Source organism: Callionymus lyra, chromosome 17 (genome assembly GCF_982586985.1).
Source record: "Callionymus lyra chromosome 17, fCalLyr1.hap1.1, whole genome shotgun sequence".
NCBI lineage: Eukaryota > Metazoa > Chordata > Actinopteri > Syngnathiformes > Callionymidae > Callionymus > Callionymus lyra.
In genome coordinates, this window is record NC_141834.1 from 16,279,450 (window position 1) to 16,295,599 (window position 16,150).

At 38.2% G+C, this 16,150-nt stretch overlaps 1 protein-coding gene across 1 annotated transcript in view; it reads left to right on the top strand.

Annotated features, from left to right (window-relative positions):
• Window positions 1-16,150, top strand: part of dnah5 (dynein, axonemal, heavy chain 5) — an 82,375-nt gene that overhangs the window by 20,438 nt on the left and 45,787 nt on the right. The window contains exons 37-52 of the mRNA XM_087813279.1: window positions 1,856-1,926; window positions 2,446-2,553; window positions 2,638-2,825; window positions 2,936-3,130; window positions 4,138-4,272; window positions 4,355-4,462; window positions 4,606-4,759; window positions 4,827-4,973; window positions 7,925-8,166; window positions 8,252-8,428; window positions 9,823-10,027; window positions 10,090-10,232; window positions 11,530-11,664; window positions 11,876-11,998; window positions 12,057-12,270; window positions 14,351-14,574. Of these exons, the coding sequence (XP_087669405.1) occupies window positions 1,856-1,926; window positions 2,446-2,553; window positions 2,638-2,825; window positions 2,936-3,130; window positions 4,138-4,272; window positions 4,355-4,462; window positions 4,606-4,759; window positions 4,827-4,973; window positions 7,925-8,166; window positions 8,252-8,428; window positions 9,823-10,027; window positions 10,090-10,232; window positions 11,530-11,664; window positions 11,876-11,998; window positions 12,057-12,270; window positions 14,351-14,574 (2,569 nt within the window). The remainder of the gene's footprint in view (window positions 1-1,855; window positions 1,927-2,445; window positions 2,554-2,637; window positions 2,826-2,935; window positions 3,131-4,137; window positions 4,273-4,354; window positions 4,463-4,605; window positions 4,760-4,826; window positions 4,974-7,924; window positions 8,167-8,251; window positions 8,429-9,822; window positions 10,028-10,089; window positions 10,233-11,529; window positions 11,665-11,875; window positions 11,999-12,056; window positions 12,271-14,350; window positions 14,575-16,150) is intronic.

Here is a 16,150-nt window from a genome sequence, read left to right on the forward strand (position 1 = left end):
TTTTCTCAGTTGAAGGAAACAGTTTCTGGTCAGTTTTCTGCAGTGTTGAACAAGAGACATGTCTTTATCAAATACAACACTCAGGTTTCTCAGGCTCAGTTTGACAGACTGACCTAAGTCACCCAAGTACTGACTCAACCCTGGAATCTTATCATCAGGAGCAATCACCAGAGTTTCAGTTTTGTCCACATTAAGCTGTAAAGTGTTTTCACTCAGCCATTGTTTGATTTCTAGCAAACAATTGACTAAGCTGTTCATCCTTTGGGGCTCAGTTGGGTCAAAAGAGCAGTAGAGCTGGATGTCATCAGCAAAAATGTGATAAGAAACATCTGGAAATCTCTGAATGATTTTACCGAGGGGAATCAAGTACAGCAAAAACAATAAAGGACCCAGAACAGAACCTTGAGGGACTCCACACAACAGATCTGCCGATTCAGACCTCATTTGATTGGCAGATACACTAAAACTGCGCCCAGAAAGGTAAGATGAGAACCATTCTAACACAGACCCAGACAGTCCCACTTCATCCCTTAGTCTTCTCAGCAGGATCTGGTGATCAACTGTGTCAAATACTAGAGAATATCGGAGTTATACTATGGAGAATCGTTGAATAATACTAGGGAGAATAGCAGAGTAATACTAGGGAGAATCACGGAGTAACACTAGGGAGCCTCTCTGAGTATTACTAGGTAGCCTTGCGGAGTAAAATTAAGGATCCTTTCTGAATACTATCTGGGACAATCGCGGAGTGATACTAGGGAGCCTCACTGAGTTATACTAGGGAGAATTGCGGCTTAATACTAGGGAGAATCGTGGAGTAATACTCGGGAGAAAGGCAGAGTATTACTAGGGAGCCTTGCGGAGTAATACTAGGGAGCCTCTCTGAGTACTATGAGGGTCAATTGTGGAGTAATACTAGGGAGAATAGCAGAGTAACACTAGGGAGAATAGCGGAGTAATACTAGGAAGCCTCTCTGAGTACTATGAGGGTCAATTGTGGAGTAATACTAGGGAGAATAGCGGACTAATACTAGGGAGAATCACAGAGTAACACTAGGGAGAATCACGGAGTTATACAAGGGAGAAATCGCGGAGTAATACAAGGGAGCCTCGCAAAGTAATATTATGAGGGAGCATTGCAGAGTGATTCTACTGAGCCTCTGTGAGTAATAATAAGTCGCCTCACTGAGCTTCTTAGAAAATGTTGAATTAAAAGGATAAATGCCTCAGTGGGGAAAGTATTTTTGTACATAATTTCTTAAAAACGTCTGGATGATGACAAAATCAATAATAATAATAATGGTTAACTCATAAAAAGACCAGAATTGATAACTACCTTTTGAAACGACTGAAGGCTCACTGGACTCCTGCAGTATGAACACTGTTCCCAACTGACCTACAGTTAACGCATACTGATTATATTTAAAAGGAAAAGACACCAAGAATAATCATCTATAATTCTTACACAAATGATTTTCATTGCTGCTGTCACTCACACAGAGAGACGGTAGGACTCACAGTGAGAAGACAGAATATCACCTACAACTGTAGCTGCAGAGGCTGAGAGACACGAATGAGAACGGACAGAAGGAAAGCGAGAGGAGGATAAGAGGAGACGGCAGCAGAAAGATACCGACCCGAGACATCTGACAGAGAAGCAGATGCTGCCCAGTTTATGACCGACGGCTTCCAACCCATCCCCCGGTTCTCTCGCATTAACATAGAGCCCCAACTGTCTCATGGTCTTATATCTCATATTCAGTGAAATTCAGATGCTTTTTCCTTTTCAATCAGAATGCTATAGTTGATACACATATATAAATATCAATCTAATATATGCTGCATTTTCTCACAGGTGCTACATCACTCTAGCGCAAGCTCTGTACATGAGTATGGGGGGGGCTCCAGCTGGTCCTGCAGGAACAGGTGGGAACGTCCGACATTAATTCGAGAATTCCCAGAATGATTAGATGGGCCGTGTTATTCCGATTCAATTTTTTTTCTTCCAATTTTGAGGTGTCAATGATGATAACTGTCTTTGTCTGATCTACTAACTCAATTACACCTAATCGTTATTTAAAAGTGAGAGTGCCATCTAGTGGTCTTTTAAAATGATGACACTGTATCATGATACGCCATCATGAGGCTTAAAGAAAATCACTACTACATAGTCATGATCTGAGAGGTGTTATCTATGTTATCTGATTTGTTCCCCTTCAATTTTCAATTGCCCTTTAAAGAATATACTTTATTGAATATTGTTTTGATTGTTTAAGCGCTTTGTGACCCTGGTCTAGAAAAGCACTTACTTACTAAAATCACGAGATAAAAAACAATTTATTTAGTGATTATATTTATGAATCTATAGTAATCTAAATAGGGAAAAACTATGTAATTATCAAAGCAAAAAATATGAGTTTTTTTGGACATACCCTTTTTTTTTAGGTAAGACCGAGACCATAAAAGACATGGGTCGATGTCTCGGAAAATACGTGGTGGTCTTCAACTGCTCGGACCAGATGGACTTCAGAGGCTTGGGGAGAATTTTCAAAGGTAATGTAAACAACAAAACAAAACAAAAAAAAATCTGAATTTACTGGACCTGGAGTTGACGTTTTGCCACAAATGCCGTTTCAGGACTGGCTCAGTCCGGCTCCTGGGGCTGTTTTGACGAGTTCAACCGCATCGAACTCCCGGTTCTGTCGGTGGCCGCCCAGCAGATCGCCATCGTGCTCAACTGCAAAAAAGAGCGGCAGAAAAATTTCATCTTCACCGATGGAGATACGGTTGAAATGAATCCAGAATTTGGAATCTTCCTCACGATGGTAGGCGATGTCAACGATTGCTTGGATTGTTTAGACCCTGAAAAGAAAGGTTTAGTGTCTATTGTGAGACAAAATATGCAAAGAGAAAAACCTTTTCTTATCGCAACTAGAACCCGGGTTATGCAGGTCGCCAGGAACTTCCCGAGAACTTGAAGATCAACTTCCGCTCCGTGGCCATGATGGTTCCCGACCGTCAGATCATCATCCGGGTCAAACTGGCCAGCTGCGGTTTCATCGACAACATGGAACTGGCTCGCAAGTTCTTCACCCTCTACAAGCTCTGTGAGGAGCAGCTCTCCAAACAGGTACATTTTTTATATTATAAATAAATTATTATTTATTTCTAATTATTATTTTTAGTTCTTTAGCCAACAAAAAGACCCATATATTATAAAATCGTTACTTATAATTTCTGTTTCTGGAGTATTTCACTGACCCCCACCTTCTAACTTAAAATGTATTATGTATGTATTCGAAGATTCAAAGGACTTGCAATTGGTACTGTTATGGGATTTATTCACTTACATGTTTTTCTTTAACAAGTGTTTCTTTTCTCCTACATTCAATGTGATAGTGTAGGTTTAGGGGATTAGGAGTATGAAATTAGGGTTGGATGGTTAGGAGTAGGAATTTAGGATAAAGGTTACAGGGTTTTAAGGTTAGGGTCGTTGAGGTTAGGGGTTTAGGGTTAGGGTTAGGATTAGGTGTTTAGGGTTAGGGTTTGAGGTTACGAGTTTAGGATGTTTTGAGGTGAGGGGTTTAAGGTTAGGGCTAGGATTAGGTGTTTTGAGGTTAGGGGTTTAGGGTTAGGATTAGGTGTTTGGGTCTTAAGGTTTTAGGGTTAGAAGGTTAGGTTTAGGGTCTTAAGGTCAGGAGGTTTTGAGGTTTAGGGTTAGAGTTAGGGGGTTAGGGTTACGGAGTTTTGAGTTAAGGTGGTTTTTAAGGGTTAGTGGTTTATGGTGAGGGTTCGGATTCGGTGTTAAGGGTTAGGGGTTTTGATGCTAGGAGGTTTTGCGGTTAGCGGTTTAGGGTTAGGTGTTTAGGGTTTTAAAGTTAGTAGGTTTGGAGGTTACGGGTTGAGGGCTAGGGGTTTTGAGGTTAGGGGGTTTTGAGGATAGGGGTTTAGGGTAAGGATTAGGTGTTTAGGGTTAGGGGTATTGAAGTTAGAAGGTTAAGGTCTTAAGGTTTTAGGGTTAGAAGGTTAGGTTAAGGGTCTTAAAGTTAGGGTATAAGGTTTAGGGTTTTAGGGTAAGGGCTACAGAATATATCCTTTATCCACTAAATGCAACGTTTGTAACAATTGTCTTTTCAGGTCCACTATGACTTTGGTTTACGGAACATCTTGTCAGTGCTGAGGACACTGGGAGCAGCTAAGCGGGCGAATCCCAGTGACACAGAGTCCACCATCGTCATGAGGGTCCTCAGGGACATGAATCTATCCAAACTGGTCAGCGTCAAACAGATTTGCTCATGGAAATGCAATTTTAAAAGTGACAAAGAGAGAAAAACATGTTTGTCCGTCTCGCAAGATTGATGAGGACGAGCCACTCTTCCTGAGCCTGATCGAGGATCTCTTCCCCGGCATCACGCTGGATAAAGCCGGCTACCCGGAATTGGAGGATGCCATCGACAGACAGGTACGCTGAGGCATGGAATGAATTCTGTCCTATGACACCTGAGATGAGCTCCGGTGGTCCGGCACAGAACCTGTAGGAGGGTTTGATGGACAGTAAAGTTCCTCATTTCTTCGGTTAATTGTGTTATTTTGTTATTTTCTCAGGTGAACGACGCAGGACTGATCATTAACCCTCCATGGAAGCTGAAAGTCATCCAGCTGTTCGAGACCCAGAGAGTCCGACACGGGATGATGGCTCTGGGGCCCAGCGGGGCCGGAAAGACGACTTGCATTCACACGCTAATGAAAGCCATGACAGGTACTGCCCTAGAAATCCCACCTCACAACGGGGTCACAGACTCACCCGGCAATGCTAATGCTAACAGAATGCGGCCAGACCCACAAGGAGATGCGCATGAACCCCAAAGCCATCACGGCTCCTCAGATGTTCGGGAGACTCGATGTGGCGACCAATGACTGGACGGATGGCATCTTCTCCACACTGTGGAGGAAAACACTGAGAGCTAAGAAAGGTCAGAAATCTTCGCATTAATTCTTCCATCAATTCCCAATTACAACCAGCAGGTGTTTATGATCCATAAAGATTCCATTGAACCATATGTCACTAGTTGATGCGATGGAAAAAGGGGCGGAACTTGAGCATGTTGAAACAATAAATGAACAAAAATCGCAGATAATTCCATTATAGCACAAAAATCAATCCTGATTTCAGAGCTAGCAACAGCACGAATGCAAATTTTACATTTAAAAATCGTGCTTTGTGAGACCAACATTGCAAATCCAGTGAAATTAGATACATTTTTGTTTATTATTCACATTTTTTTTGAATTACCAAGTGACAAAAATCAGGTCCTGGGGCTATAGCTGACCCTTGATGGGCGTTCACTCGGTTTACAGCCACAGTCCACCAGGGAATATGAAATTTACATCACAAAAGTTCATACTTAAAAAAAAAAGAAGTTGCTTAAGATCCCATCGGTTAAATGTAAGCGCCACAAAATTGAGTGACACAAAATCCAAAGTCACTTTAAAATGATGTATTTAAATAACTCTCTAGGTATGATTTATATGCTTCAATTAATGCCGATATATTATATAAATATATATATAAATACTTTTTTAATCATGTTACATGACCTTAAGATAGAAAATATATTTTTTAGAGCAGGGGTGTCCAAACTTTTTTCCAATAGGGGCCACATTTAATGACGTTAAATCAAGTGAGGGCCAAATATACTTCAAAATAAAAGCTCTTACACCTTCAATCTGTACAAAAAAAAAATAAAGAACTTGTTCATGGACACACAAATAATACTTTTTCAGCATTTAGGATTCTTTTTTAATTTTTGAATGGTCGTAACTAGTCATGAAAAGTTTCCGTGAAATTTATAGCGTTTTATTTAAAAATTGAAAATGTTTAGTATTGTTAGTTAACTTGTTGAATAGTAGCGTTTATTACAGAAAACACAGTCCACAAGAGAACTGCTTTAGGAACGCAAATGGCTGCTAGACTTTATTTTCGACATGTATTTATTTTCATTAGTCAAAAAATATAGATTTTACTTTTGATGAAAAATCACATTAATTAATCAGATTATAGAAGCATGTGTGACTTCACTTTTTTCAGTCCTTAAATACAAATATTCGTCAGTACCTGAGCTCAATAATTTTTTAGGTCTGCATGTAAAAAGAGCCTCAATATAGTTGGCATGGAAACCTTTCCTTATGTGGCCACATTTGTCCCTTTTTTCCCAAGTTCTTTTCTGTTCAAAGGCAGCACAATTGTGGAGAAAGAACTCCACGCTTTAGAAAAACCCACAACTGTTTTATCTCTTGATGCAATCCTCAGTTAATTAAAATTGAATGCGTCCGCTCGCATGATTATACACGCGTCGTGTTAGCAAACGCTTGAAACTGTTCAGTGTGAACTCACAAGCTGCTGCTGCCGCTGAAAGGCAGATGTTGTCAAATTGCTTGTGTGTCGTTTCAAGTTGTGTGTGTGTGTGTGTTGTCGCACAAGTCATTCGCTGCTTGGTCGCCGCGCCTGGTAAACACTACAATACAATCCTTTGGATCAGCAACTCTTCTTTCGTTTATTATATAAAGTTGAAGAGAGGGATTTGTGGCTCTTTATAACTCTGTTGTGGCTTCAGACAGAGAAGTTTCTTTTTTCATTTCATCAAAGATGTTTTTGTGTAGCTGCTCCAAAGAAAGTTGGAACACTACAGAAAGAGAACAATTCTGTGTTTTCATTCTACTTTAGTTTCTTTACCGGGACATTTTTATTTTTTATTTAACTCGTACATTTTTCCAATTAACTTTAATTTATGAGTAACTTCTTTTATTTTAGTGTATCAATTTTAGCATTTCATTTTATCATAGTCTATTTTATAATCTATACTCACAAAAAAATCCCTGTGATGTTTTCACAATACTGTAAATAAATATTGTCCGATTCTGATTTTTTTTTGCCCTTGAAAGTAAATGTGTTTGTGGTATCCCTTGTCTTATCTCAGGGTCAAGGTGACCCGAAGGCTCCCATCAATACATATGCACCGTTGGAGGTCGTTCACATGGACCTTGAGGCAACACAAGGGATACCACAAACACATTTGTTTTTTCAGGCCACCGGGTCAGCTTGACCCTTAGATCAACATCAGGGACAATAGTGCCACCGGATAATACAAAACATTACCAGGATACCTGATTAAACCTTAAGATAGACTTTATTAATCCCTCTGGAGATCTCCTTCAGGAAATTCAGTTTCAAGTTCACAGAAGACGATCATTTTTATAAAAACAAGAACAAGAACAAAGTGCAATAAAAAGAACAAAGTTCTATGGATGACAGGGCACAAATATAAAGAACTCCAAATTAAAAATTGACGGTAATAATAACTTTCATTCTCATCTTGTCGGAGATTTAAAAAGGCACTATAAGAGGGCAAACCTCTGCCAAGGACCTCATTTCACATTCTTATAAAAAGACACTGCATGCAACACATTTCTTTTCTTTTTTTTAAAATAAATAATTTGCTGTCACAGAGGGGATACATACTAGTAACCCACATCAACTTTTCATTTTAAATTTGTCTTCTTAATGCCTTCAAACGTAATAGAATGGACTAATACGACACATTTTGTTACCCTGATGACATGAAACTGGAATTATTTAAGTGATTAAATTGTCTTCAGTAAGGACACATTTCGTGTTTTTTGTTCTCAGGTCGACTCTTATGTTGTTATTTGTCGCGGCACATAGAATCATACAATTGAATGACAAAAGATTTGAATTGAAGAACAACAAAGTTCTTGAAAAGGTGATCCATGTCATTTTATGAGGGCCGTTGAATGGTTGGCTCAAATAAAAGTATCTGATTGCACAATTTGATATCGTAAACCTATCAAAATAAAACGACGACACAGACCAAGCTACAACCAATGATACTCTTCGTTCCATCAGGCGAGCACATCTGGATCGTCCTGGACGGACCGGTGGACGCGATCTGGATCGAGAATCTCAACTCGGTCCTGGACGACAACAAGACTCTGACGCTGGCCAACGGCGACCGCATCCCCATGGCGCCCAACTGCAAAGTGGTTTTCGAGCCGCACAACATCGACAACGCCTCCCCGGCCACCGTCTCACGCAACGGCATGGTGTTCATGAGCTCCTCGGTGCTCAACTGGAGCCCCATACTGGAGGTACAAGCCCCCCCCGCCGCCTCCTCCTGTTCATTTAACAGACGCTGTTGTTGTTGAGCTTATTAACGCGGTCACTGTTTTCCAGGGCTGGTTAATGAAACGGTCTCCCCAGGAAGCAGAGGTGCTGAGGGAGTTGTTCGCCTCCTCCTTCCCAGATCTCTACCGCTTCTGCATCCAGTCGCTGGAGTTTAAGATGGAGCTGCTGGAGGCCTTCGTCATCATGCAGTGCGTCAACATGCTTCAAGGACTCATACCATCCAAAGTAATCTCAAAACTGCACTTTATTTAATGCCCACGGCAGAGACTTCTAGGATATGTGCCAGAAAAATGACGGCTGAAGTGATATTTGAAGCTACTTTTAGTCTTATGAGCTTCAGTGCGACGTCATTAATTTTACCAGAGCTTTGAAGGGACGGCTTTTTCCTACCTGGAGTTAAAAAAAACTGTTTTCTATAGCAACCATGGACATTTGAAGTATGTTTGTTAACTATAGAAGTATATAAGTGTAGAATATTGAATGGTTACATTTTATAATTTTTAAATTTTGAGACGTCAATTTTATCATTTTAACTTTTTTTTTAAGCATTGAAATTATTTTTGCAACATTTTTATTCCTTATTAATATAAAGATCGACTTTATGTTTTTTAATCAGTTAAATGATCTAAATTCAATATTTTTTATTTTATAGCTTTTTTTAATTTAATGTAAAAATGTTGGTTTAACGCTCATGTTGTCTCAGGGTCAAGGTGACCCGAAGGCTTCCTTAAATACAAATGCACTGGTGGAGGTTGTTCACCTTGTTCCAGACAACACAAGGGATACCACAAACACATTTGTTTTTTCAGGCCACCGGCTTGACCCTGAGATAACATAAGGGATAATAGTTGCACCAGATAATACCAAAAGATTACCAGGCAAACTGAATTAACCTTAAGATAGACTTTATTAATTCCTCTGGAGATCTCCTTCAGGAAATTGGGTTTTAAGTTCACAGCAGACGATAGTTTCATAAAAACAAGAACAAGAACAAAGCGCATTAAAAAGAACAAAGTGCTGTGGATGACAAGGTGCAAATATAAAGAACTCTAAGAGAATCATGCGACATGATATTGTCACGTGGTCTTCTGAGCGTTCAAAAAACGTTGAATAAAACATTTATTTTCAATTATTTGAATTAAAATATCAAACTTTTATTGTGAAAATATTCAAAAACTTTTAACGCACTAATAACAAAAAAATCAAACCTTTAAATATAGAAAGTATAGTATTTAAGTGTTCAATGAAAACGAATCGAACATCTAGATATCAAAATGATTAAATGTAATTATGAATAAAAAAATATATGAACGTTTCAATATTTGAAATGTTAAATATTCCGAAGGAACTGTTGTACTTCCATAGTTTTCAGGGCCGAACGAAGACAAACCTCTAATGTGTTTTACTTCCTGCTAGTTAGACATACCTGGACAACCAGTGTTTAGGAGGCAGCACTTCATCTTAATCTGCTTCTCTTGAGGAAAATAACGTGTGAAGAAGTTCCACCTCCTGACTAAGAAGTTTCCTGAAGGTTCTTTACAAGAAGACGTGAAGCCCTCGTGCACACAGAGATAAACATGGCCTTGTCGAGTCAGATCTGGATTCCCATCTTTCCTCAGGAGCAGAGCGGCGAGTTATCTCGAGAGCATCTGGAGCGCCTGTACGTCTTCGCTCTGATGTGGAGCGCCGGCGCCGTCCTGGAGCAGGACAGCCGCAGGAAGATGGAGACGTGGCTCAGAGGGAACGACGGCGTCCGTCTGAATCTGCCGGAGATCCGCGCCGACAGCGAAGACTCCATGTTCGACTACCACGTGACGGCCGACGGTGAGAAGGGAACCCCCCCGAGAGGGTTTTTCTATCTTTTGAAATCCATCTCATCTGCACAGGTCAGTGGCTCCACTGGAACACCAAGGTGGAGGAGTACGTCTACCCGTCCGAGTCCACCCCGGAGTACAGCTCCATTCTGGTCCCCAATGTGGACAACGTCCGAACCGACTTCCTCATCCAGACCATCGCCAAGCAGGGCAAGGTGAGCTTTTTTTCAGGTTGGATTAATTAGCGCTTTGAGTGGAGCAGCTTCTCGGGCGATCGACCCCCGAAGACTAGATTAAAACAAACTCGTCGATATTCTGTATGAAAGCTGCTCATTCATTAGAGCTAATGCTCGTATCGATCCGTCCGTCAGAGAACGAACAGAGGCTGATACTGATGAAATAAGTACGTCGATGAGATGAAAACATGGATTCATTTCTTTATGCTTTTAATATTTAAAGGAGGATCAGAAGATGAACCCCGACTTTAGCCTCACAGGCTCCCTCTAGTTTCAGTGATGGGCAGCAACATTTTCTTAGGGGCCACATTTTAGGCAGTTTTGAGGGCCCACCAAGCAAATAATAAAGGCGGGAGCAGTTTAAAATCAAGCAAAATAAGCTAAAAACATTACTTTATTGCATTTTATTTAACTTTAATTTTTGGAAATCTCACTTAAAAGCACCTTTTGCCTCCAAATGTTTTTTTTATATTCAGTTAAAGTTTAACTTATGAGCTGATTTAACTGTGTGTTAAATAGTTGTTGGAATCTATTGTATCATCAGTGTCTGTTTTACATTAGAAAATGATAATAAGCCCCACCCACTGAAAACACTTTCTGGAGATGAAATCCTGTTTACCATAACCGCGCCTACTCTGCTGTGATTGGCCAAACATCCAACTCAAGGGACCCCTTGTATAAACAAAGCGTGGCGTGGGGAAGTGAAGCCATTATTACGCCATAATGGACTCCGCTCGCGTAACCTCTCGTTCGCCGAGATTTCAAACGTGGGAGAACTTTATTAAGTAGTACGTTCAAAACATGTTCATGATGAGAAAAACAAAATCTTTTTCATTTTATTTAGATACTAGTAATGAATAATATAAATTAATACAAAAGTAAAATGTCTAGTTTCTACTTTACCTTTGACCTTATGAAGGCCACGTAATTACGTAATTACAGAAAATGACGAGGCCGACCCTCTCTTATATCATTTTGTTTATTCGCCTGCAGGTCTTAACAAAAACAACATCTTACTTTCATTATATAAAGTTGTTAATATCATTTAAGAGGTAGAATCTGTGCTTGACTTATGCTCTTCAATTAGATTCAATTAAGCAAATTTAATTGAGAGCCGAGTCAATAATCTTTTTTTTCCTGCAGGATATGATACTATGGATCTCTGTGTCTCGAGAGAGAATGATTAACTGCCGAATTACGGTGTAATTTATCAGCCGGACTCGGGTGATTATCCGTCCAGAACGGAGTTTGAGTCAAAACAAATATATTTCCTCAGGCGGTGCTGCTGATCGGGGAGCAGGGGACGGCCAAAACCGTGATGATTAAGAGCTACATGTCCCAGTACGACCCGGAGACCCACATCGGAAAGAGCCTCAACTTCTCGTCGGCCACCACTCCGCTCATGTTCCAGGTGAACTTTTTTCATTTCTCTTTCAATCGTGGATCGTTTCTTAAAGATGTTTAGAGTTGTTACTCCTCCACGGAGAGGTCTCCGATCATCACTAGTATCGATCGATTGTCACTCTTGATGAGTCGTCGCTTCGCCGTCTGTTCTTCCACCAGCAGCAGCATCATCAGATTTTAATGATCCTCCTCGTTCATCTTCTTTTCGACCCCCTTAGAGGACGGTGGAAAGCTACGTGGATAAGAGGATGGGGTCCACGTACGGCCCCCCCGCCGGGAAGAAAATGACCGTCTTCATCGACGACGTCAACATGCCCATCATCAACGAGTGGGGGGATCAGGTACGAGATCTGGGTTCAAACACACCTTTTGCAGGTCATTAAAAGATCCTCCACGCAGGTGACCAATGAGATCGTGCGTCAGCTGATGGAGCAGAATGGATTCTATAACCTGGAGAGGCCGGGAGAGTTCACCAATATCATCGACATCCAGTTCTTGGCAGCTATGATTCATCCGGGGGGCGGTCGTAATGACATCCCCCAACGACTGAAGCGACAGTTCTCCATCTTTAACTGCAGCCTCCCGTCCAACCAGTCTATAGACAAGATATTCGGTAAGTACGTCGCTATGGAAGGAAATCAGTGGCATCAGAATAATTGAATTTAAACTGTCTAATGCGAAACTGAAAAGGTTTTATTTATTAAACAATTGAGTTCAATTATTTATATATTGAAAGGATGATTTAGTTTTCATTTGTTTTAATAGTTATATATATAAATATATTTTTAAATTCATTTTCAACACATAGAGTTTAATATTCTCATTACAATAATTCAAAAATAAATGTTATACATTCAATATTTTTCAATTTGTGGGCTTTAGAATTAAATAAAAAAATGTATAATAATAGTGCAACCAGCCAACAGATGATATTGAATTTTGTGGCTATCAATTAAAAATGTTTGAATTTTTTTAAAGAGTAAATAACAACTCTTTTGGTTTAGTCTGTAGGCAACTTTATAGATTCCATTCAAATACTACAAATTAAAGAAAATATGAAATTTAGAGAACAAATGAACTATTGGAATAAGAAAATTAAACTCTATATGTATATAATATTCCAGATTTATTATTCAGTTGTTTAAAAAACAACATATTTTCAATATAGAAATTATTTAAATTAATTTAACAATTTCTTCGACCTTTTATAATGGAAAGATTAAATATATTTAAAGCTTAATTAAAAAAAAAGGGGAAATTTTCTAAATTAAATATTTTTTTGACACTGTAATTACAATATTTCATTTTTTAATTCTATTGTCAATATTTTTTTATTTCTACCCTTTTAATTTCAATGTAAAAATGTTGGTATAAAAGTGCCAACAAACCAAAAGAGCACAGAGCTTATCGATCGAACTTTCAGCCAATCATTCGTCATGCCCACGATCATGTGACGACGTAGAAGTGCTGTCATGTCAATTCAACTATTAAATCATTAAAAAAAAAGTCCTTTGTATGGACTAAATGTGTTGACATAAAACATTTTCTTGAGTGACATGATGACTCATCAGTCTCATTATAAAGTGTAATGCCTGGTTTTCTCCTGAAAGCCTCGAACACACACGTCTAGGGGTTTCATGTCCGTGTGTTTTCAGCCACGTCCGGTCTTTGTAGCGCCACCTTTTGCAGCAATTATAGCTGGAAGTCTCCAAGGGCGAGTCCAAAGAAAAAAAGCTTTTTTTGTCTGTTTTTCTAAAGGAAAAATCTGCTTCAGCTTCTTCTTCTCCTTGAGTGGTTTCTGCTGGTGCAGAACGATTCTTAAGTCCTGCGACATATTCTCAATTGGATCGAGCGCCAGACAGTTTTACCCACGCGTTTAAAATGTTTAACCAAAGTCGTCTGAGACAGTGTAGGGTCACTGTCCTCACGGAATGAATCAAGTTATGAGGGAAGTTTGAAGTCTGCGTTTTTCTCGTCAATATACAAGGTTTTATTGATGTTATCCATCAAAATGATCCAAAAAAAGTTCAATATTTTAAAGTATTTATGGTCATTATACAGCCTTAAAATGGACAATAACAACATTTTTCCATTAATACTGTAAACAAAACTCAAAAGAATGGTATAAATTCCAAACATAATAAAATATCTTTATGTTTTAACTTGAATACTGCAAAGCTACAGCTGCAGCCAAGTGGATAGTACTGATGTGATGCAGGTTCAGATCCCTGTTAAGCCTCTACTTTGCCAACAAAAGTCTTAAATCATAAGAAATGGACTCCTTGGGGGAGGTATTTAATGTCTCAGTGCTTTTTCAATTAATTCGATTTTTCAAGTATTTTCTTTTTTAATTATTTTCAGCAAGATTCATTGTTTCCTCTTTAACCTAAACATAGTTATTTGAGCATTATAAACTAATGATATGCCTGTTTTTCTTTAAATTTAATCTAAATGAACAATTACTTACTTTTTTCAAAACTAGATAATCATAAGTCAAAGAAGTATTTTTTAAGTAATTACATTTGTATGGTGTTTTCATAGAAAGAATCATCTTGATAATAAAAACAAACAAATAAATAAATGAATTTGTATTTACCTGCAACAACAGGATCAACACGATGACACCAGGTTTAATTCGATCAAGGCCTCGAAAACGGTTCTGGTTCATCCAGCGTCTGCTTCCCTCCACACAGGGGCCATCGGCGGGGGCCACTTCTGTCCAGAGAGAGAGTTTAAGGAGGAGGTTTGTAAAGCGGTGCCGCATCTGGTCAGTCTGACGCGCCTGCTCTGGCAGACCACCAAGGTCAAGATGCTTCCCACGCCGGCCAAGTTCCACTACATCTTCAACCTCAGAGACTTGTCGCGGGTCTGGCAGGGCATGCTCAACACCGGCGCCGAGGTCATCACTTCTGTCCAGGTGAGAGCGCTGTGACGCCAGAAAACCTTTTCTTCTTTTTTTTTAACTTTACAATTCTGCCAATTTAATACAAAATTCTTTCATTTTAAATATTTTCATGTCCACCCTGTTTTAAGTATGAGTCAACATAATTAATAAGCAGCTTAAAATTCATGTATTTTACTTCTAAACCACTTAAAATGTATTTAACACAAATACATTGACTCTAATACATATTAATAGTGAATATGAACACATATTCAAAAATGTATAAACATGAAAATATTGATTTAAAAATGCAAACAAAAAACAATGCTAACAATATATAATAATGATATATATAATCAATACTAATAATAACAACAATATTAACAGCAACAACCAAAAAACTTTCAATAATACTAGCAAAACTATTAATAATAACAATATTAACAGAAACAGACAAAATACTTTCAATAATACTAGCAAAACTATTAATAATAACAACAATATTAACAGAAACAGCCACAATACTTTCAATAATATTAGCAAAATTATTAATAATAAAAACAATATTAACAGAAACAGCCAAAATACTTTGAATAATAACAAAAAAACAACAATATTAACAGCAACAACCAAAAAACTTTCAATAATACTAGCAAAACTATTAATAATAACAACAATATTAACAGAAACAGCCAAAATACTTTCAATAATACTAGCAAAACTATTAATAATAACAACAATATTAACAGAAACAGCCACAATACTTTTAATAATTTTAGCAAAACTATTAATAATAAAAACAATATTAACAGAAACAGCCAAAATACTTTGAATAATAACAAAAAAACAACAATATTAACAGCGAACAACCAAAATACTTTCAATAATATTAGCAAAACTATTAATAATAACAACAATATTAGCAGAAACAGCCGAAATACTTTCGATAATAATAACAGCGAAACTACCAATCACAACAACAATATTAACAGCAACAACCAAAATACTTTCAATAATATTAGCAAAACTATTAATAATAACAACAATATTAACAGAAACAGACAAAATACTTTGAATAATAACAAAAAACAACAATATTAACAGCAAACAACCAAAATCCTTTGAATAATAACAAAAAAACAACAACATTAATATCAACAACCAAAATAATAATTAAATAATCTGAAATAAGTCTCTTCCCAGAAGAGAAGAAGAAGAAATTATTTGTGTTTTGGTTAAAAATTACAACAAAAAAGATATATTATACACCAATAAAATGAAGTTGATATGGAATAAGTCTAGATTCAAATTTCCTTCAGCATTGACAGTGTGATAAGAGGTAAGGACGCGGGTGTTTAAAACATTTATTGGATATATATTCTCCTCCAGCACTGAGGTCAGAAACTCTGGAGTGCTGCAGAGACTGATCAGAACGTCGATGGCAAACCTACATTATGCATTAGGCTGTTATATATTTACACAGTTGGAGGGCGATAGAGTTTTTTTTTTTTTTACCTGGTTGACTGGAATAGATATTTTTCATTATCTTGTTCAAATGTGAGTTCAGATACAGCAGAGGTGGCCCAACTCCCTGTTGGTCTGGGGCCCC